The sequence below is a fragment of the Bacillus rossius genome, chromosome 5 (assembly GCF_032445375.1).
Source record: "Bacillus rossius redtenbacheri isolate Brsri chromosome 5, Brsri_v3, whole genome shotgun sequence".
NCBI classification, from domain to species: Eukaryota; Metazoa; Arthropoda; class Insecta; order Phasmatodea; family Bacillidae; genus Bacillus; species Bacillus rossius.
In genome coordinates, this window is record NC_086333.1 from 42,877,543 (window position 1) to 42,901,128 (window position 23,586).

Here is a 23,586-nt window from a genome sequence, read left to right on the forward strand (position 1 = left end):
GAGCGCACCCTAGCCCAGCCGGAATGAGTCAAGCGAGTGCCCCGGGCGTGACCTCAATTAACTAAACTAAACATCAGGACACAAAACCCCGGGGACTCGACTACGTAAAACAATTACCAAACGAGGCATTAAGACAAAGTTAATTAATCACAAGGAGTGAGCAAGTGCGTCGTAGAGGCTCCGTGCTTGTGCGGCACGCACGGAACAGAAAGCAAACCTCGTTACTAGCCATAGCGACTACTGGCCTTGATTAATTGGCCTGTGATAGTGGTCTAGCCAAACTAAGGGAATTCAAACCCAAACAGTGCATGTTGATACAATTTATAGTTAAATTTACAGTCGCCAACTTGGTGCCGCTTTTTAAATTAGTAAATCAATTAAAACAAATGTTAAGCCTTATGTAACTATTTACCAGGTGCAAAGAATTAATCAAGCACCTGGAGTATGTTTTTTACTCATCATATAACAAATTAAGTTATTATAAGTTTTTGACGCCGACTCACAAAGGAGGTGAAAGTTGCCTCCCTTGCGAAGCGGCCATCTTTCGGCAGTCTCCTACCACTCCGCGCCGGGAACAGACGTGTGTCCGTGGGCAGCATTCAAGTTAGTTTCACTGATTCATTTTTTTTATTCTGCATGATACATTCATAACTAAATCCTTTTATTAATTCACCGCTGCCCACGTCGACTTGGCGCGTATTTTACGGAACCAGGCCTATCCCGACCATCTTCATTGTGATACCGTGCTGTGTATCGGATCACTGAACTTACGGTAGTGGTCGACTCCAGCGAGAGTATTTTAATTAAGGACGCCATGTATATGCCTGCCGGCTGCACTCAAGTAAGTGTTTCTTCGAACTTAGGAGCCCGCTCATCGAGCCCCCCCCCCCCCCCCCTGCACCCGTTAACTTTTGGCGCTATCCGTCTCCAGCGAGCATCGACCCATGTCCCGCGAGACTGCCGCGGTAATCATTTTAGTGTCGCGTACTGTTGTGTTTTTTTTTTGTTTTTGATCGTCTTGTAACTGTAATTGTGTAACCGCTTGACGCTGCCAAGTGTTGGTGGTAGTTTTTGTAGCGGGACTGAACCGCGGAGCGAACATGTAGAGCGTACCGTGAACCCCCGTGGACCCCCGGTGAAGCTCTTAAATTAAATGTAATTCTCACAAACTTGTGTGCATCATTTCCATAGTCTTCCGTCCTCCACACGGCCGAGTGGCCTTCACATCCAAGAGAAAACCGTTCAGGTTATATTTCAAGCCGTGTACCTGGCGGGGCATGCGGGGGCAGAGTACCCACTACCCGACATCAACGGCCTAGCAGCTCGCTAGCCTGGCGCCCCTCCGGACAACAACAGCATCGCGATGCCTTTAGCACCCGTCAGGTACCCCCCGGGCCTTTCACAGAGATCGGGTGACGGCAGTTTCATCGCCGCTTCAACTTGGCGTATGAAGCACAATTAGGGATATGCGACGTGCTATTTGCAGTCAAGAGTTAGTAAGTACAATGAGCCATATGCGCCGCGAACGAACCATATAGATTATAGCCTGGACATTTATCAACCCCTATGTTAATATGTTTTTTTTTTCATAATTACAGGGACAATTATTACATATTAGATTGCCATCGTCCGGGTCTCGGTCTCGAGTCCCGGTGTGGCTCCTAGCAGAATTGGCTGTTGTCGATGTAGTGTTTCCGGATGGGCGCCAGACTAGCTCTGTTTCTAGTCGATAGGTGGGTCGTGGGGTCGGTTGCCCTGCGTGGCCCACTAGGGCCGTCGGTGGTGTTGCGTGGGATATGAGGAATTCCCTACTTGGCGGTGGTTGGGAATCGTATAGTTAATTGATTAGGCGCTGAAGTAGTGCAACAAATGACGTGCGTCGTTTATTCATGCGACTGTGGGTTTGGTGTAATACCGTTGATTACACACCAAGTCGTACAGAGGGTGACGTCACACAATACAGAAGTTACACAATTACACAAAGTTAGTCTGAAAAGTTACGTAATCAGGCGTGGCACAAGTTTACAAAAATGTTACGTGATGGCACGTTGCACAAGTTGACTGTATGTTACGTGGTGGCGTGTCGCACCAGTTTACTAAAAAACGTTTCAGGTTCAAGGCGTCGCACAAAATTACTAAAGGTTACGTATTAGCGTGGCACTAGGCGGTTCTGAGTCTGATTACCCAAAAGAGGGGTGAGGGCGATTGGCGGTGGCCAATCCCATATATCAATGTCTCGAGGCGGTGTTCGCGTCCACTGTAGTGGAGCGCGGACTGCAGCTAAATTCGTCCAAGTTCCCTTACGGGGTGGTGTCAGCACCAGGGCGACTGGTTTTAGTTTAAGTTCGGTGGTTCGGGAGGCGGCCTGTGCTGTATACTGAAACTACCCCGCAGACCAATTGTGGTGCAGGGTTTTTTAAAAGTTATGCGGCTGGATTAAGTCCTGGACCGAAAATTGGACCGGGTACGCACGGAGAGATTAGTAAAAAGAGGTTTCGAGGAAGTGACTATAATTACCAGAAGTGAGTTCAATGCAGACAATGGATGATGTCTCTCCGTGGGACGTGCGTCCGCCCCGGTCCACGAGTCGCGCTGTACTGGCGTGATGTCATGGCGTCCGGCCGAGGCTCGGTGTCTCTCGCGCCAGGGTTGACCTCATTACGTTATTTTCTAATGTAACTTGTTAATAAGAGATTTTAAGGCCGCTAAATTCCTACATTAATTATTAAGGCTAAATTAACATTACTCATCCCTTCTACAATTTAGAGTTAGTATGTTTACGAATTATGTCCTTCAAATTATACGTCACACCAGAGACTGTTCGTCTCTTGCCGGACTGTTCCGGTGGGGGATAATAACGAAACACAAGGGGTTAATAATTATGTCACATGGGTTAATTAACTAATCTAGGCAGAAGGCCGCCAGGGGGGACACTCACACACGTATCGACACATTTACACACGTGAGTGCCCGGGCACTCCTACGTCGCACTTTCGTTAATAAACTTTTAATTTATACGTAATATTGTTTATATTCTGTGTGTGTTTTAGTAACGTGGTCGGCTGTAATGTCGGTCTGTTTATTATGGGGCCGGGTTCTACCTTGGCTGCTGGTGGCTCGCCTGACTCGGGAGGGCCATGGTTAGGGGCGCGTTCCGTCAGCGGGGTTGAATACTGGCGGTTGCAGGTCGGGCTTTAGGGTGGCCTTCGGTCGGACGACGTCAAGGTACCCAAATAAATTGTAAATAACCAACAAACTTATATAAAGAGTAATCATATTTATGCAGGTGTGACCTAGACCTGACTTACTTGTGCTGTACATATTCCACGAAAACTACCACAGGCAAATATCACTCCAGCTAGGAAAAGGCAGTTCTGTTTCAGTTTCTGCAGGGGCCCAATTTTAACTCTGTGGAATTAATTCTGCTAGCTGAATGATCAGCTACTTTCATTCTGATAGACAGCTAAATATTTATTCTGTAAACTGCTATAGCAGATACCAGAATCAATATAGTGGGGGAAAGTCTCTAGGAAGTGTGGCAACATTGCTTATAGTGTTGACATCACTGATAGAAGGCAAATCACAATGAGGGAAGGACAAATTCTCATGTAAGTGTGTTAAAGATTTTTTATTATCTTCATCTCTTTTCTCTACTTGATAGACGTAGAAGTTTTGTGTATTAATACTTAAGTAATAATTAAAATGATTTGTAAAGTTACGCCCCAGAAGTGGACAATTCTATTACTTATATGGAAAAAAAAAATGTTTTAAGCAGGGAAAAATATTATTGTGATGCAATTGTCAACTTTATTTCTTATTGAAAAAATTACTTCAAAAAAACTAATATTTACTAAAATGTTTGCAGAGATCCATTTTTTTAGTATTTAAAATATTTTTATTAAAAAAATCCATTTTTTTAGTCTTTAGTTTCTGTTTAATTGGCTCCAACTGCAAGTGAACGTTCAACAATAGGGTTTAGCAAATCTCTTTCGGAATCAAGTAACTCCACTAGCGGAATTATTCAGACAGCATCAAGAATACTCTCCCAGTGGGTGGAAATACACTAAATCTGCTCGCCTGTGTTCAGCTCGCATCGGTTCCGCTCGGCTTCGGGTGCATTGGTGGCAGCTTGTTTACGCTCCCGCACGGGTGGAGATGGAAGGTGTCCCACGTCCTCAGCTTTAGATGTATACATCTCGTTTGTGCTGATTCATGGTGATGCATTGTTGTAGACTTATGCATAGTGGTTTTCTTCTTTATTTTAGTTAGTCACGCGAATCGGTCACAAATTTATGCCTTGCCACCTTGCCGTGGTGATATTTGGGCAGTGCTGATGAGCTGGGCACCAAATAGAAGGGATCAGTGAGCTGTACGTTAGTACACACTGAGACTCCGAGATCTCGGCCCATGTGGCTACAAGAAGGTAGGTAGAGGCTTGACAAAAATACTCCTGGTTGTAACTTCCCAGTATTCTGTGCTAATGATAACAGAATAATAAAGGTGGTTTGGGTGGAATGTAGTTTTATTGTTGACGCCATCCCCGCTGCCTGTTCTGAAATTATACTAATTAAATACGTGAAAGGAAATTTGGTCTCAAGGGTGGGGTTCTTTGCCTCGTGGCTGCAGGCAGGGACGCGTCTTCAAAGGGCCCCCTGGGTTGTTATGGCCACCCAGGACGCCTTAGTTATGAAAATAACACACGTGGATTTAATTGTTTTATTACTGAACCACACGTTACAACTTTACTTTGCTTAGGCACTTTCACGTAACTGGCCGTATCATCGTCGACCTCCACTCTGCCCACACGGCCCTCGAATGGCAGTATTGTATAATGTCTCACGGTGTTCCGAAAACAACATCAACGAGGGGTGCAGGCTACCCTGAGCTACAGTGACGATTCGTGACGCGGCAAGACAGGTGCCTAGCATGTGGTAGTCCGTACGGCAAGCAATACGAAAATATGCTAATGAGTACAGGAGAGATTACAAATAACACTGAAATAGACATAGGCGTGATGATGAAGGCAAACACTAACATTAACACGGAAATCAAACACTAAAGTCATTACGAGCGAGTCCCGGGCTCGGGATGGTCTCGGTACTTTTGCTCATGATAATTATGTAACTCGAGGCTCGTCCTCGTGGTGGGGTGGGCCACGTTAAGCTGGGAACGGGAGCGGCGGAACCCGGTGTGGTATCTCGTCCGCGACCGTTGCACGTCCCAGGGAATGATGCATTCACAAGTTCAGTTAAATGTTCGGCACAATGCCACCCTGCGTGGGCAAAGTACTAACTCTCCGAAGTGAGATATAAAAGCGTGAGGCGTAGGCGCCTCGGCGGGCTGCCTAAAGCATTATCAATTACGTAGCATACGTGAAAGACTCGTAGTCGAGTCGCACATTTTAATTAAGGACCGTACGAAATATCGTACGGCCGGTTAGGGCCGACCGTGGAGCTGTAGAAAAGAAGATTCAGTAATATTACTTATGGACGTTACATGTGGAATCTGGCGCGAAAGTTGGATGCTCCCCGTGCGCGGGGCTGCCGGCCCTGGTGAGTTCTGGAAGGCTACTGACGACTCTCCCTGGCAACCGGGCCAGGGAGAGGAGGAAAACCCGCGGGAAAACGACGGAGCGCGGGAAGATGATGCTGGCCAGTTTTGTGAACGGAAATATTTTACACAATCATTAATTAAATAACAAGAATTATTGGGCCCATTACAAGTTTTAGTTTGTGTTTGTTAATTTAATTACATATGCACTGGATACCATATACGCATCGCCACACCCGGCCGGGCGCTTTGTGCATCTAGCCGGCCGTGATTGACGTCACGCCGTTCGAGGCACTGCAATACGCGGCACGCGCAGGCGTGTTCGGCGCACTGACACTGGTTCAGGTGTTGGGGACACATAACGGCCTGTGCTCTCAGAGGGAGCACCGACGGCGTCGTCATTGTAATAGGGTGCTCGTACATGTGCTCTTCTTGTATATGACCTAACTCAGTTGTGATTATAAGTGGCATGCTAAGATGTAAATGATTAATTACTGTCCCCCTGGCTTATGGTTGCAAATCTAAGGGGGCAGGCACTATTGGCATCTTGCATTAAACAGAACGCATGTGAACACCACATGACTGCTTAAATTTTCCACTAACAACATGCGACCTAATTAACCAAACACAAATATTTTACACTTAAGCATAGTTGCCATCTCCCAATGGCAACACTTCAAAACACAAAACTCTAAATCGCATTATGGTAAAACTCATACACCACTTAAAGCATGGTCAATAATTTATGTAGTATACAGTGATGAACATGGTGGCTATGGGCTTTAAACTAATTAACTGCCACAAGGGCTGAAAAAAGAGCAGATCCCGAAAATACTTTGGCCATATTAAATGAAAAAAAGAGTCTAGTGCACTTGTTACCTAACATGATGGACTTGAGTGGGCGGAACTGAGAACATTTTGACGACTAAAAGTCGTTATGTAACGTCTGGGGTGCAAACTGCATCCAGACTTGACGCCAACCGCTGGTGCTCCCTCTGGTTCGCACAGACCATTACATCCCAACAACACTTACTTGTAAGTGCAACGAACACGCCCGAGCGTGATTTTCGTCGTGTGAGTGAAAGTGCGCCGCGACGAACACCAAGTCGACTACAGCGCCCGGCCAGGTGTGGCAATGCACAAATGTATAATTAAATCAGTAATTCTTATGTTTAAAAAACCAAAATAATAACAAATTAAAGATTCTGAAATAATATGGAAATTATGTGCAATTGTTAAATAATCATGTATTATCAAATATTCCATTTAGTCCAAAACTGGTCGGAGCTGTTTTCCCATGCTACAAGCGTCTTGGCGCGAGGTCGCGCGGCGCTCTTGCGCCAGTTGCCGTCGGAAGCTCACAGGGGTTGGTCGCTCTGCGAACGCAGGGTCTACAGTTTTCGCGCCACGTCCAGTTCACCGCAATAGTCGTCAGTTTACCAAATCGTTTCATTTAGGTCTGCGCCCGACCCCACTCAGCTGTACATCCTTACGTGCGGCTCTTCGCATAATTCATTTTAATCCCAACATGGATATTTCTACATTCTACGTAATTTTTCACGTCCTAAGCATTCGGACAGTGGACTTGAGTCATATGCCGTTCCCAGGCTTCGATGCCAGTGAATCGTTATTTGTTAAGGGCTTCTAGTAAGCCTCGAGTGCCATGTACTACATCTTTAATACATGTGTCTTCGATTTAGTTGATTTTAACTGTGTAATATATGTATTTGTAATCTAACCAAGTAATAACTTTGTCAACCTGTAAGAAGTGACTGTGACTCTCGTAGGTTTTTCATCTAGCCGGGCTTACACACAATTCGAAACATTCGCATTGTAGTGGGTTAGATTTCAACCACCTTTAAGAACGTTTGATTATATTTTGCTGTCATGGTATGTTTAACTTCATTTTCCGTATAAACAGTTGCAATTTATCAGCTCTGCGATAAATTGCCGCAGCCTTCGTGTTAGTAACGGTCACAGGACAAATCATTATACACGAGTTTGCAACCTATCCTGTTCGCGCGCAACATTAATGTGTTGAACCAATCGTGAAGCGACGGTCTGACAACAGACTCGGCCAGGCATTGGACAAGCAAGTTTATCAGTCTTAATAAAGTGCAGTGTCTTTTCAATCAGTTTCCCTTTTATTTTTATGCATTCTGGGTGGCCTGAACAGCCCAGGTAGTTAAAAATCACGATGCACTCCTGCCTGCAGCCACGTGGTCGAACCCCCCTTTTTGCCCCTGAGATCATTTTCAGTTTTAATAATTATTCAAAACTTAATCAGGCAGCGGGAGTGGCGTCAGACTAAAAATATAATATTATGTAGTAAAACTAAATGTCCCATGTTTAAGTGAAGCAGCTGTTGAGTCCAAGCCAGCCATGGGCGCTAATCACATAGCTGATTAACTAGAATTTTAAAAACTTACAATACTGTTGAAAATTTGGTCAGGGATTAAGAAATGTTGTGGGGCTCCGCGATGCGAAACATGCCTAGCCCCAATGAAGATGCAAATTTAACTGATGGAGCCCATGGTCGTCGCATGCAACCAGGGTCAGTGCAATGAACATGCAGTGAAAGATGGAGTAGGTAGCTACATTTTTAGTATATTCGTGCTAAGTCATAATTATTTTATTTCAATCCTCAAAGAAACATTACATATAATTATAATTACTGGTTTAAAAGCACAACAGTATATTAAAAAGGAATAACTCTAGTCGATAACTGCTTGGGTGACAGCGATACACCGGCCGAGGTGGCCATTCGTAGCATTGCACCCACTGCTGCATACACTATAAAAAGGCGGCGATGCAACATAGTGGCCTGTGTGGATCGAAAGAGCACCGAAGTATGTTGTCAAATGCTTCCTGTCTCTCCTGAGACAATCATGGTCGTTGACTCCCCTGTAATATGCTCTGCCACATCGGAGTGTGTTTTGCAATGTTTAGATGTTAGCACCTTGGAATGTGTGTAGTGGGGGAAGAGTGATATTACACTGCAACAAGGGTTATCAGGGAATGATGCCTGTCTCATGTGGGTCTGGCCCATCCCTTTATGTGGACAACACCACTCTTAGTCCCTGAAGTGTGACAGGGGAATGTGGTATCACATGAACCATCATGGCCCTCAGGCTGCTCTGCATCTGGGATGCTATGCTCCTCACATCTCCCCTGCTGAGGGTTTATCTCCTCTGCTCCCAACTCAATGAGTATGGGCCACGTTCGGTCGATGTCACCTACCCCATTGAGGGGTACGAACATCACCGCCCTTGGCACTCTCCTGACAGCACTACCTTTCAGGGGCCTGTAGTGTCCTGCGGGAATTCCTTCTGTGGAATGGTTTGGCCTCGGGCAGTTATGGCTCAATACTCAAAGTAAATGACCAGTCTTACAGTTTCTAGTCCAGCAGACAACAGCAAAGGTACAGTTCGGGCATGGAGATGCAGGGCTCACTGGGCTCTTTTGCTGAGGAACATTATTTCCAGGCCCAGGCCGAAGTCAAGTGCAATCGGCTCATACATGCAGTTCAGCTTCAGGTATAGCCTATTAACTAAGCATTTCAGCTCGTGTAATGTAATATCACACATATGAGGCATGGGATAAGTGATGGTTGGTACTTAGAATGAGATGGGGGACAGTAGTGTTTGTTGATGCTTGGAGAAAGATGTGGAACAAGTGGTGGTCGGTTGATGTTTGGTATGAGAAGTAGACAAATGGTGGTTGGTTGATTCTCAAAATAAGATGTGGGATAACTGGAGGTCGATTGATGCTCGGGACCATAAGGCATTTGGATGATGAACAGAATGAGATGTAGGTTGGGTGGTGCTTGTTTAATGCTTGGAACAAGATGTGGGATGGGTGGTGTTTTGTTCATGCTTGGTACGAGACGTAGGATGACTGGTGGTTGGTTAATGTGTGCTGTAAATTAGGCATTTCTCTTGGCATCATTAAATTTCTAATTTTGTGCTTTAATTATTATAGCAAGGCTCATATTTAAAATTGTTCTAATTTTGTATCCTAAGAGGACCTTATAATTTAAACTTTTGCCTATTTTCTTGACCACAGCAGCCATTCATGCTTTCTTCTTCTCAAGCTGAGTTAGCAGTGCATTTCCTGTTCCTCCGGTCTCTGCACAATCTGGCTTGTAACTTCTCCCATCCAAAGCTCTGGCGGTACACCTGTGTATTCGAACACCACTCTTCCATCTGAAAGTTTCGTTAGGCATAGTGTGCCAGTCGGTGCCAGCATTTTCCCCATACCCCTTCACCATCACTGTTTTTTTGCTGTTTCTCGGAACCCAGATCCAGCCAATGCCAGGATCCCCTCCCCAACTTCCCTCTCCCATGAGGGATTTATCTTTGTCTACGTTGGCCCCCGAGCACCTTCTTGCACTATCTCTCGGCCTCCTGCTGAACTAAATTTAAGCCCATTATCTCTGTTTTTTACCGTCAGGCAGCACCATTCCTTAGACCCCCATATTCCGGCGGTATACTATACCATGGCATATCTGAGCACCATTTAGTAGCCATGTTGATAATTATAGGTCGGTGCCACTAAGTTTAGTTCCACTTCCCTGCCACCGAGTGCCACTGGATGGACGATTTTCCTGTTATCCCCCCACCTTCCTGAATACCCTTCTGGTTTGGGAGCCTTTGGTACCTTTAAACCTCCCCCTCCTTTTATTGGGCCATCCTAAAACATTTCGCGACTCGACAGTCTCCTGGACTGCCCACTTTTACCCCTCCATGGACTTCTTTCTATGTAATTTGCCCCTCCCCATTTTTTTGGGCCCAAGTATTGCCAAGATGTGTACGCCCCACCCTCCAACACTATTTCCGCACCCAGGTGGAATGATACTCAAGGTAAATCCCTCATGGGAGAGAGGAGTTGGGGAGGGTATCATGGCAATGGCTGGATTTGGGTTTTTGAGAAGCACTGCTACTGCTCTCGGCTCTCGGCGCGATACCAGAAAGAATCTTCCAGGCCCTCATCATGACCGAATGCTAATGCCATGCTCGTCTCTGTTGCTTTTCGTTCCGGTTATCCGTGAAAAGTTTGGATACAAGATGTAGTCGGAAAACTACGGGATCGACTCCCACAAGTTTGGTTTGTTTTAACATGTAGTTTTTGTTTACCGGTTTCTGTTGATTTTCCATTGTGTATTCTGCCTATATGTTGTGCTAAGTGGCTGAGCATGGACCACTCTTTGACTACCCATAATTATTAAGTGAAATGCTTTTTAAACTTCGATGACCCTTAATTTCATTTGTAAATTTATAACTCTGAGTCGAAGCTCTTTTAGTTAGTGTTGTCACTAATTAGGCTGCACTAATTGTGATACAGTCGTTTTATTCCCTACTCCAATACATACTGTGCGGGAAACCTTTACCACTACCAATGTTACATCATCTATTTTCCCTTACATCTCCCTTCTTCATAAAAAAAATATCTTTACATAAATCACATTCAATACACCACCATAAATGCAACTCTTAGTACTGTAATTATCATTCTCAATACAGTTTCACAATTCTTCCAGCTCAGTATCCTTCACATCTCCCATTATCAACAAACAGCTGTACAAATACAGTTACAGTCACTAAACTATATCTCGATACAAATTTAAGCACTATATTCAAACATCAGTATACCACTTAGAAGGTCTCAGAGTCCTTCCATACCTTGATTTTAAACTAGATACATGACTTGCTGGTTGATCAGTTGCCAACTTAACCACACCCTGTATTCCTGCAGGAGTACCCTCAGGACACCTATACATAATCACCTTGCTGTGCCCCCACATTACACACAGTGCTCAGAGCTTATGCTCCATCTGTAACTTTCCCTTATCTCTGAATATGAATGGATGATTACTTGCCTTGCTGACCGCACAACGGTGCCACCAGCTTGACGTGGCGATTACAATGCCATCTCGCGTCTGGCAGTCCTACTAGCGTTCTGAAGTGCAAATACTTTTTTTATGGCTTGGTGACTTCTATAAGTATTATTTATATTCAATGGTTCAATCGAAGCATTTATTATTTTCTCATTGCTAGGAATGTTTGATAATTTTTTTTTCCACGTAAACAGTAAAGGAAAAAAAAAAGAAACGAAAATGAATGTATAACAACAAAAATTTACTAACGTTTGTAATGTTTTATGAATTTGTTAAGGAAGTGTAACATAAAAATAAATGCTGGTAAACAATTGTCATTGGTAAATTTTTCTTATGTGCAGGATAGAGAATGATACATTTATACAATGAGTAGGGTTAAGAAACTTGTCCTACCTCCTTCGCCATTCAATGGAGTGTTGACACATCTACGTCAGCCGCTAATATGGGCTAGGCTGGAATGTGATGTGAGAATAGAAGATCTGCAAACAAAGAGGTTCGATGAGGCACTATCTTTGTTACAAGTAAGTTATAATATTTACAGAATTATTATTTTTGTAGCTTTTTTAAAAATTTTGAATTATACATATATTTTTTTGCTTTGTCATACAGTCAATAAAAAAGGTAGAGTATGCATTCATATTACAAACAAAATTAAAACATTTAAAACACTGACATTGTCCAGTTTGAAAAAAACACAACAAAACACATTGAATGCAGTCAACTCATCAAAATACATTTGTGTTTACAATAAAAATTTAATGTAGTGAGTACTGTAAGGCACTGTGACTTCAATTATTTACATGACGAAAATTGCACAAACACGATTTTTAATTTCTTTATTCTATGATATTTAAAAGCATTTCAGGCAAAGGTAGCACATTGTTCACATCAGTCCACTCCGTGGGACAAACAGTAGTTCCGAAGGTCACTGTGATTCGCCGCTCGGTCGTGCAACTTAAATTCTTCAATATTCACTTGAAATTGGAAACATATTATGGTGGAAAACAGTCTTGGCCTCTGCCGTAACTAACTGATATTAAACATCTCTGTAATTTTGAAAACTATCTCGGCTGCGCTATATTTCTAAGGATCTCTGGAAAACCACACGATCAAGCTGCAGCTAGTATCAAACAAACAGCAGGACACCGACAACAACCAGTGGGAAAAAAAGTGTCGGCTACGCTTTTTGAGCAAACACAACTTTACGCCTAATACACGCTTTTAAAGTATTTCTAATGTAGCTTACCTAAGCTAAATAACCGTCCACAATATTAAAACTATTAATTCAACTGACCAATTTCACGATATCACAAATTTTTAATATGGTAGTTCCAACTCCGCTCGCATTCACTTTAAACACCCTTAAACGTTTTTACATAACTACCTATTATATGAAATTTTAATTCTACAGTTTTTAGCCAAAAGTGTTTCTTTAGCTATACAAATCATTCAAAATGCCTTTAAAAAGAACCGACTGCTGAACAGCAAATTAGTGCATGACGTAACAGACGAATAGGCAGTGCAATTCCACTCACCAGCTTATGAACCAATTTCCCAATACATACAAACACCATCCGTATGTTAATTATTTTTATGCCTTTAGCTCCTACGCACACTTCATGAAACCATATTTGACTTTTTTTAAATGCAGTCCTAACCAATTTTCATTTTGTATATGTTTTAAAAAAACATACGGAGGTCCACAGAAAACACTTGATAAATTATCATACACTTCTACTTCGTAACTTGGCTGGTGCAGCAAATATTTTACGCTTAACAATAGTTTTATTTTCTCTTTTTCTGGATAATTTATCTTGAAACTTCGTTTCAGTTTCGTTTCTGTGTAAGGTATGTTCTTTGGAAGTTATGTGTCTGGTAGAAAATTTTTTTTATTTTAATTTAGGGTTTTTCTTTGTTTCGGTAGCTAACTATTTTTATTACTCTTCTGGATTCCAGGCAAAATATTACGTTTTTTTTTCTGTTTAAAGTTGCAGATGTACTCACATTAACTCGATCCTTCAAAGTCGAAACTGCAATGCTCTCCGAATACTCATTACTTTACTATACACCATCCGATTTACCTTTTGCATGTTTTATACAGACTTCTTTCTTTCTTTCTTTATTTATCACACACAACAACAACAATTAAAATAAATTTTTTATAAATATTTATAAATGAGTGTAATAAACACTTTTACACTGGATGTAATAGCCCCGTATACATTGAGCGGAATAGCCCCCATGTATACAAATCGGTAACAATTCTAATAAAATTAAATTTTGTCCAAGAAATATTTTTTCAAAATCAAAAATATATAAAAATGACTTGAAAATAACTATATATTTTACTTGGTGTAGTACTTGAATTCCAAGGATTGATACCTCAAGGAAGAAATGCTTGTCCGTTATCTCAGAGTAGCTTCGTATTCAACAACAATTCATCTACGATTTCCACTTTCGATTGTTGTATCCAGACCTGTTAATCTGTTCTCTCAGGGAGATGAAATAACTGTTACTGTCAAGAGTTTAGACTAATTGTAAGATAAGCAGGTGCCATAAAGATTCCCGTATACATTAAATTCGACTTTTAGGGGACTTTCTTAAATTACCACGCTATATCCTATTTACACCTTTAACTAAAACATTAAAAAAAAATTATTAAAAAAAAAATGTGGCTTTTCTTTCAGAATGACCAATGGTTTACCAATGTTTCAACCCTTTTAATATTATTTAAACATTGGTCTAATGCAAATTTTTATACGACTGCATAAAAATAGTGTTTGAAGGTCAAACAAATTCATAACTACCTTATTAAGCATAATATGAAATTCGTTCTAAGCTATTCAATGCTGGATGCATTAAGTTAAAAACATTCGTAACGTTTCGCTGCATGGAATATGAGAAAAAGTTTTGTCAGTCATTTTGGAATATTAGACAACAAATGGGATTTTACGCACATAAAGTTCTTAAAGTGTTCCACAAATTTGTAGAAGTAACCAGATCGTTTCCAGAAGGAATAAGTTCTTCTTAATCTACCTACGCCTATAGGTTGTGCCAAAAGGGATTCATTTATGTATGTAACCTTTTGTTTTCATTCTGAAAAAATCACGTTTCATAGTGCGCGCATGCGTAAAAATTCAATCTAATCATTTTCTCATATCGCACCTAGAGAAATTAAATTCAAAAAGTATTAATAACACACCAATATAAATCAAAATAAAACATGGTTTTATTTTAATAAAAAAAATATTACTTAAATTATTACGTGTAAACTTTCGGGTTCTGAAAGTTTTCCATGGCCTGAGATTTCAGCATGACAATGAATAAGAGACTAACTCATAAAAAAATTATATACCTATCCTGAACGTGGCGTTGTTGACGAAATCCTGTCTATGGACTTGAACTGAGATGCTGTTAGGGAGCAAACTACACTCTGGTGCCATCACTGCTGGATCCAAAACACGGAACCCTAAATAATTTTTAAAATTTCTCATAATTCTTTATTAAATTTTACCAGAATTACTTAAGTATTATTTTCATGCAATGCTATAGATAACAGTACGTAGTTTGTGAAACGTAGATTATATGCCCTAAATAATTAAAATCTTAATTCGACCCACCTCTGACCCAAAATCCTGTACCCGCCGTTGGATGCCTTGCGAAGGATCACTTCTTCCTGGAGGAGACTCTATGCCGCGCAAGCGAGCTGGCGACGGAGCCGGAGTCTGTGCAGTCGTACCTGGAGGTGGCCAGGAAGTGGATGCAGGACGGCGCGTCGCTGTGCGCCATGGACCAAGAGTCCGGCGCCATGGTGGGCGTGCTGGTGGCCAGGGTGGCCAGCCGCCTGGAGCACTCCCTCACCCAGGAAAAGCTGCAGCTGCTGGCAAGTATACCACCCCGTGTGGCCATGTGGTGGGCGTGCTGGTGGCCAGGGTGGCCAGCCGCCTGGAGCACTCCCTCACCCAGGAAAAGCTGCAGCTGCTGGCAAGTATACCACCCCGTGTGGCCATGTGGTGGGCGTGCTGGTGGCCAGGGTGGCCAGCCGCCTGGAGCACTCCCTCACCCAGGAAAAGCTGCAGCTGCTGGCAAGTATACCACCCCGTGTGGCCATGTGGTGGGCGTGCTGGTGGCCAGGGTGGCCAGCCGCCTGGAGCACTCCCTCACCCAGGAAAAGCTGCAGCTGCTGGCAAGTATACCACCCCGTGTGGCCATGTGGTGGGCGTGCTGGTGTCCAGGGTGGCCAGCCGCCTGGAGCACTCCCTCACCCAGGAAAAGCTGCAGCTGCTGGCAAGTATACCACCCCGTGTGGCCATTTGGTGGGCGTGCTGGTGGCCAGGGTGGCCAGCCGCCTGCTGCACTCCCTCACCCAGGCCAAGCTGCAGCTGCTGGCAAGTATACCACCCCGTGTGGCCATGTGGTGGGCGTGCTGGTGGCCAGGGTGGCCAGCCGCCTGGAGCACTCCCTCACCCAGGAAAAGCTGCAGCTGCTGGCAAGTATACCACCCCGTGTGGCCATGTGGTGGGCGTGCTGGTGGCCAGGGTGGCCAGCCGCCTGCTGCACTCCCTCACCCAGGCCAAGCTGCAGCTGCTGGCAAGTATACCACCCCGTGTGGCCATGTGGTGGGCGTGCTGGTGGCCAGGGTGGCCAGCCGCCTGGAGCACTCCCTCACCCAGGAAAAGCTGCAGCTGCTGGCAAGTATACCACCCCGTGAGGCAATGTTTTGGTGGGGGGGGGGGGGGGGTAGATACCAATGCCCCCTACCCTTAAGAACGCCACTGTTCGGTTTGTTTGTAAGATTTTAATGTAAATATCGATTAATATAGTATTCTTAGTCGATTGCTACGGACAGCTGAAGCCTGCTTTCTAAAAAAATATTTTTTGTAACAATATTTTGGGGACGATATTAATGCATTTTCTACATTTATGTTATTTTAATGCTTCCATTATTTAAAAGTACTTAAAACTAGTGATTAAATGTTTGTTGAATGTTACTTCAATGTTTGTTCATCATATAACTTCATCAATGGAAAATGAGGCTGATGTTGCCATTTGCACGTGGGTTTTGTAGGTGTTCTCTCGTTTTCCCATTCACCCTCATTCAGCAACTACTCCATTTCCCTCTTACCATCCTTCAGCTCAGCTACGAATGACAAGTCGGTCATCTAACTGCCCCCCTTTTTAACAAAAATATTAACAGGAACATAGTATATTTGTAATAGAAAAAAAGCAGGAGAATTTTTGTTTTTAATGTGAGAAATGACTACTTTCTGTTGATTAGCCCATGTGCAAAATCCGTTATCTGCAGATCAATAAAAATGTGGGAAATTGAGAAAAACCGTATACGAATTGAAACATATGTCATAGAATCGTAAAATTGATATTACAAAATTGGGGGGAAAATTAGTTCTTTGTTACGAAAGCTCTATAATATAGTATTTATCGATAGGATTTTATTTAAAAATAACAGGTTTTGCACCTATAATATAAAATAACAGCTTTTGCAATTGATATGTCACCCATTTGCATTTTTTTAGTTGCAAAATATGTTAAATCCAGAGTACGTGAAGTGAGGTAAATGAATAAATGAAAGGCAGATTACGTTGAGGAAGACAATGATTCGGAAATAAAACATATGACAAAAATATATGTTTTTTAAAATTAGGTATTACCAAATTCATCGGCTGAATAATGCTGTCAATAATGTTACATAATGGCAAAAATATTTAATTCTGCAGGTCGATATTACCACACGCATTTCATTATGTGACACTAGTTTTATTAAATATTTTACAATGGATGTAACATGATAAAATATTCAAGTGTTCACGTTAGCTGTTATCAAATACATTGACAAAATAACACTCTAATTAATATGGCAAATATTACCCAGGAGAGTAATTATTAATAATTTTCTCAACTACCTCGAAATCATCCATCTCTTCCTCACAATAATTTATTTCTGTGGCTGGAACATCAGCATCAGCATCAGCAATCTGTCTTTAAACTCGAATAAATGAATGGTCAACAATTGAAAAAAAGATAGTGTGTTTTTAATTGTTTAGGCGCTTCCAGAAGCATCCAATGTGAGAGCATTCCGATCATAGTTTGATTCTTGTTTTTAGCCACCAAAGCCATCAGAAATGAGTCTGATTGTAGTCACCTCATCAAGATCCAGATTGTTAATCCAGTGATGTAAGTCTGATGTTATTGGTTCAAGCGTCTTCTGTACAGACATAAAAAAAATTTTTCTCTTGTTTTGAGGGGAGATTCAAACACCTTCAGATATTGTAAAATTAAATAAATACATTTGTCTTTCGTGTTATGCTACTTGGTTAGGAAATTTTGGCAGAGTTAAGTTCTAGTGACAGTCATAATTTAGGACCAACTCACTATCGGTTTTCTCCCGAAGTTTTTGATAAAACGTATCTTTTGTGTGCTAATAACTCATTTTCAAGATTATGTTTTACAGTCTTGTCCGTTTCATCATTGATTTTGTTCTCCACACTCGTGCATGTAGAACATCTATCAGTGTTTGGGGCATCAAAACTGATATTGAAATTTTCATTTAAAATTGTTCGGAAAACTTATATTCAACTCGCAAATTTTCTTTCGTGTGCTTCTACAGAATAGTTCCCACATTTTCTTCACATTTAAGTGACAGATCAAGTACTGAAGCACCGTGTTTTGTCCTCTGCACTAATGAGACTGCATAGGGTGAAAAGTTTTGATGATTTATTTTACTGTGGTCCTTTTCAACACAACCACTTGAAATTGATATTTATTCAAACAATTAACTAAAGCACACTCAAGTAACAAGTTATAATAGGTATTGCAAATGGAAACTAGTCGTAGCTGTTATGGTGGTCATAGATGTAGTGGCTTTTGGAATTGCATAAAATCCCAGGGGTTTTAACAAGTTTTGCTTCTGTTGCCCAGCTATACATACCAGGTTTTGCAACTGACCTCACTTTCTTATTTTATATAATTTGTTTAAGTTATAAAGAGGAAGACGAGAAAAAAATTAATCCATAGATATTATTATATCAATTTCATTTTTTGTTTATTGTTTTTAACAGCTTTTGCATTTGGGCTGTTTGTTCTTGTTGCCATTCTCGATATATATCATTGGTATTTACTTGTTTCTGATAGACATGGTTTGTTGGTTTCCATTGGATTCTGTTTGTTTACTCATATGTTGGTTTCAAATGTAAGGCATGCTTTTGGATTCTGTTGTATTATAATGTTTTCCATTGGAATATGTCAGTTTGTATTGAATTAAATTTTAGACATTCTGTTGGTTTCTGTTGTTTTGTGTTATTAATTTAATTCTATTGGGTTTTTAGGTTTTCGTTGTAAGATGTTATGTTGGCTATGTTGTAATTAAATATATTCCATTGGATTCGGTTGTAAAATATAGTTGCTCTCTTTGGTTTTTTGTTATTTTCGATTGTTTTACATTGCATTGCATTGGGGTTTATTATTTACTGTTATTTTCTATTGCTTTTAATTTGTTTCTGTTGTATTTTAGAAATGTGTATTGGATACTATTGTAATATATTATGTTGGTGTCTGTTGTGTTCTGGTGCCTTACATTGAATATGTTGTTTTCTAGTGTCAGACATTTAATTATTTTGGTTATATTTGGTTTCTGTTGTCAAGGATTATATTGTTTTTCATTGTTTTATAGAGCATTCCATTGGTTTCTAATGTTTTGTTGGTTTTCGTTTTAAACAATTTCAATGGTTTGTTTTTCTATTGTTTATAATTGTAGTTAAATGATTTTTGGTTTCAGTTGTGAGTTATTTTGTTTTATTTTAATGGGTTCTTTTTGATCCTGTTGGGTGATTTAGGTTTATGAGATTTTTATTTTTCCATTGGATTCTCTTGTGTTTTATTGTTCGGTTAAGTAAGTGAAGGGAATTTATGTTACATTAAGTTAGGTTCTCTGCAAAAATCAGATCTCATAGCTGCAGAATACTTATCACCTCTGAAAAACCAACGAGTGCATTCTGCATGTGGCCCCTTTAAGTTTAACCTAAAGGCTTCAGTTCAAGTATCATTGTTTACAATACTTGTAGTTATTCGTTTTTAGGGCCAATGTCTCTTCAGAAAAAATGTAAACAAATTACACCTCTGGGTAAGTGTATCCTCATTCAAGGGTTATAACCTCGTCTTATGTAAGAAATAACATTGGGAGGTTTATGTTAGTTTGTGCATGGTTAAATGTATGCTTTCCAAAATCATTGGCATAAAAACAAGTAATTATTATAATAATTTTGGGCTATAGCCAGTATGTTACAGTTGTTACAGGGAGAAGCTTTCCTCAAGGTGATGAGTCTTCGTTGTCACATGGCTGCAGCTGGAAACATTTTTGAAAACTTCGATACAGATTCTTTCTTTCATATTCACGCAATTTGTGTGAAACCAAAATTTAGAGGCAGAGGTAACTACAAATTAATTATTTAACACCTAATCACTAAGGGCTTTCTGGTTGGTTTGGTATTTATGTGTTTATATCATGCTGCATCTCGTCAGCACGATCAACACACTATTTGATCCAGCTGACGACTATAGTATGGTGATGAAATATAGTTTTATGTTTCAGTTGTTGATTAATATGAGAACACCCGTATATACAAGTAGGTATTAAGTAGCCTTCTTGAACCAAAAAAAAATCATTTAAATTTATGGGACTTATGGGCCTGCTTCATTCGCGCAGTCGCGTTTGACTGATACGTCAGAGCGGATGGTGCAGATGTGAATATGGCATTTGATTGGTTAACGTGACCATTGACATCAGATGCTGATTGTACAGTCTTGTGGAGTGGATCTGTCCGACCAGAGTTGGCGAACTTGAATTTCCAAGGTCAACAGGTCAGTCAGCACCATCAACACCTTACGTCATGAAAAATATTCACCAGTGAGAATCATGATGAGTATAAACAAACTGTAAAATCACGCGAAATTAATTCTTTTGAGACAGATGCTTTAATTTATGGTTTATATACGAGTAATGAAGTCTTGGGAATCATTAGTATAATATATTTTCAGTTAAGTTACTTTGAAACTGAAAACGAAGTACCCGAAAAAGTAATCAAATGGTAACTGAGTGTAGGCATTAAAATAACAGATTTGGTTCAAAAATATTTTATATTCTTGGTTAAATTTTAAAAAGTATTGAAATTCCATTAATTTATATTTACATTAATCTCTCTTTTGTATAAAGATATCGAGTATAGCCAAGGAAAATATCTATAGCAATCTACCGTATTGCCCACTATGTACTATTACATGAACTATATGCCGTCACACAAGTGAATGTGGCACGCTGCTACAGAAAGTCCATCAAACAGCATGGTCGGACAACACGGACAGACAGATAATACAGACACGACTGCGCGAATGTGGCAGGTCATTTACATTTGAGGAAACGGTTTAAGTAGTGTATAAAGGGGGCTCCGAGCGCTGGCTTCATGGCCGTGAAGTCAGTGGTGTCGGCCGTCATTTTGGATTGTGAAGTAACGGTGGCCATCTTGGATGATCTTTACCATTGGCCTTTGACCTTGATCTTTGACTTTGGTCTTGACTCTAGTAGCCATTTTGGATCCGCCATTTTTTCCACCTCTTGTTTTCTAGAATATTATATCATTTTGTTTTTACTCCATTTTTAATTCTAGTAACTTTCGCCATTTTGGATTACAACAGTCTAGAGCATTCTACAGCATTCCCAAGTTTTCAGAACTTTTTGAAATTTTTTAGAAGAGTCTTGAACATTCTAGAACAATTTAGAACAATTTATATAATTTTCGATAAAAATTATTCTGATTTTTATCTATGGGCGTAGTTTTAGAGTTGAAAAACTAATAGTTTGGCTCTTTAGACATTTATAAAACAGTCGAAAGCATTATACAGTATTCCCAGACGTTTCAGGGTGTTTAAAATTTTTTAGGAATTGTTTGGACGTTTTATAACATTCTCGAGTATTGTAGAGTGCTCTCGAATATTCACGACAACTCTGGACTGTTGTAGAAATTTATAAAGCAAAACTTTAAGCCCTTATATTTCCGAAGGTACGCCCTTTAGGTAAAAACAAAAACATTCTGGTTTAAGGGGGGTCAAAGGGCTATCACTGCATGTAAGTCCCTTAATCGTACCTTAATTAGTTTTTGAGTTTTAGCCGCACGTACATTCCACACTTTCTTTTATAATATATATTGATTACTACGAATTTTCAATATGGTGGGCATATCGACTTACTGGTGACTGGTCTAGAGGAATTTAAGCATCTTTTAGGACTATTTACCATATTTATTGAAATTAATATTTTTTATCTAGAATAAACATTTTTTGGTTCGAGCAAAGATCGAACCAAGCACTGTAATCGATCGAATCAATCAATTTATTAATTAGAATATTTTTGGAATTTTTTGAAATTGTTCGGTCAAAAATAAACGATTTCACGTATACCAGCAAAGTAAAGGTTAAGGTCAAAACTACCTACCAGAGGCTTTTGGAGGCTTGTAGATGCGGACTTCTAACCTCCTTGCGGAATTTAGGTTCTTTTTAAGGCACAAGTCTTTTGAGGTTTTTCGAATTCAAATTATTGCATTTTTTAGGAATAAAACGGGAAATTTCCCCCTATAAATAGGGAAATTCAAAATTTTTAAAAAGTGTTTCGATTTTTTGGTGGAATTTGTTTTCCAAAAACTCGAAATGTTAGTGGGCTTGGGCGAATTTTCGGAATTTTTTTTAGCCATTCTTGACAAATTTTGAAAGTAAAGGTCAAAGTAATCCAAGATGGCCGCCGTGATGTTAGGACGGTCGGTCATTGACCCCATCCTCAATCCTCAAACCTGAAGCCTGGCGCAGGACAGGCTATCCTATACTACTTCCATCCATTCTACCATCAATTCATTTATCCACCCATGCATTCATCGCCATCCATCAGTTTATGTTTATCCAAACATTTATCCATCCTTTCATCCATCCACCCATCCACCCATCCATCCATCCATCCATCCATCCATCCACCCATCCATCCATCCATCCATCCACCCCTCCATCCATCCATCCATCCATCCATCCACCCACCCATCCATCCACCCATCCATCCATCCATCCATCCATCCATCCATCCATCCGACCATCATCACGACTGTGTGATGGAGCGAGGCAGTGCCCGCGCCACAGAAGCGCCGCTAGGCCAGGCCGTGCCCGCACTACAGAAGCCCCGCTAGGCCAGGCCGTGCCCGCACTACAGAAGCCCCGCTATGCCCGCAGGCATCGGCATGGGGCTGCTGCTGAGCGGCGCGCGGCTGGCCACGGCGCTGAGGCAGCCGGCGCTGGCGGGCGTGTTCACGAGCGACCGCGGCCAGACGCTGGCGCGCAAGCTGGGCATGGGGGTCGCGCACGAGGTCAGCTACGCCGACTGGACCGACGAGGAGGGCGAGATCGTGTTCGACAACCCGGGCCGCGGCAACTACTCCAGCATGGCGATGGCCATGCGCGTCCCGCGGCTCTTCTCCGAGTCCACTATGTACTCCCTGGGGCAGGGGCTGGACTTCTGACCGACCTGGCTTCCGCCGTTCAAGCTGTTAGACCGTGTTCACCGCAACAACCTAGAACTTTATCTTTCAAACTTAAGAAAAATTATTTTTTAATTTTTTTTTAAATTTGAAGTACATTATGTTTATGGAAATCTTCGTGTTTGAATAAAATTTATTTGTATTTCCTCATAAAAAAAACCCAACATTATTAACAATGATTATTTTGTAATAAAACTCCGTACTTCATCAGACCGTCATGAAAGTGTAAAGTTGAAACGGGCAATGATGGTGGTTGTGGGGCACGTTTTGACATGCTTAACTTTTTTTCTCTCTTCAATTTTATGATTAATTGTAAATGCATGTAATGAATTTCAAATCACCCTATATGCATCTTGAAATAAAAGAATATTCTTATATTTACTTAAGTGTATGCAGTAGCAAAACTTGTGTTAATTAAGTTTATGCTAATATTATTTTTTTCAAGTGCATTACAAATTAAATACAAATAAGCAAAAAAGAGCTGTTCTTCTATTTTTGAATATAATACGATAACGACAGCCTAATGGTGATTATGATTAATGAATGGGGTAAATA

The 23,586-nt window shown here is 41.0% G+C and overlaps 1 protein-coding gene across 4 annotated transcripts; it reads left to right on the top strand.

The window, feature by feature from the left end:
• The first annotated feature begins 3,558 nt into the window (after positions 1-3,558).
• On the top strand, positions 3,559-23,190 carry LOC134532354 (arylalkylamine N-acetyltransferase-like 2). Of its 4 annotated transcripts, XM_063368784.1 has the most exons (6): positions 3,559-3,608; positions 4,266-4,423; positions 11,788-11,967; positions 15,111-15,329; positions 19,748-19,889; positions 22,727-23,190. In XM_063368784.1, exons 3-6 carry the CDS (start codon positions 11,812-11,814, stop codon positions 23,011-23,013), a joined length of 804 nt encoding a protein of 267 aa, XP_063224854.1. In that variant the 5' UTR covers positions 3,559-3,608; positions 4,266-4,423; positions 11,788-11,811; the 3' UTR covers positions 23,014-23,190. The 4 variants fall into 4 exon arrangements, with proteins under 4 accessions (XP_063224854.1, XP_063224855.1, XP_063224853.1 ...); XM_063368785.1 differs by lacking the exon at positions 4,266-4,423; XM_063368783.1 differs by lacking the exons at positions 3,559-3,608; positions 4,266-4,423 and adding an exon at positions 11,602-11,695.
• The last annotated feature ends 396 nt before the right edge of the window (positions 23,191-23,586 follow it).

Excerpts from the sequence above, each read along its gene's own strand:
- LOC134532354 (XM_063368784.1), top strand. The coding sequence starts at position 11,812 with ATGAGTAGGGTTAAGAAACTTGTCCTACCTCCTTCGCCATTCAATGGA. Across the intron at positions 11,968-15,110 it reads AGGCACTATCTTTGTTACAA|GATCACTTCTTCCTGGAGGA; the intron begins GTAAGTTATAAT and ends TGCCTTGCGAAG. Across the intron at positions 19,890-22,726 it reads ACCAAAATTTAGAGGCAGAG|GCATCGGCATGGGGCTGCTG; the intron begins GTAACTACAAAT and ends CTATGCCCGCAG.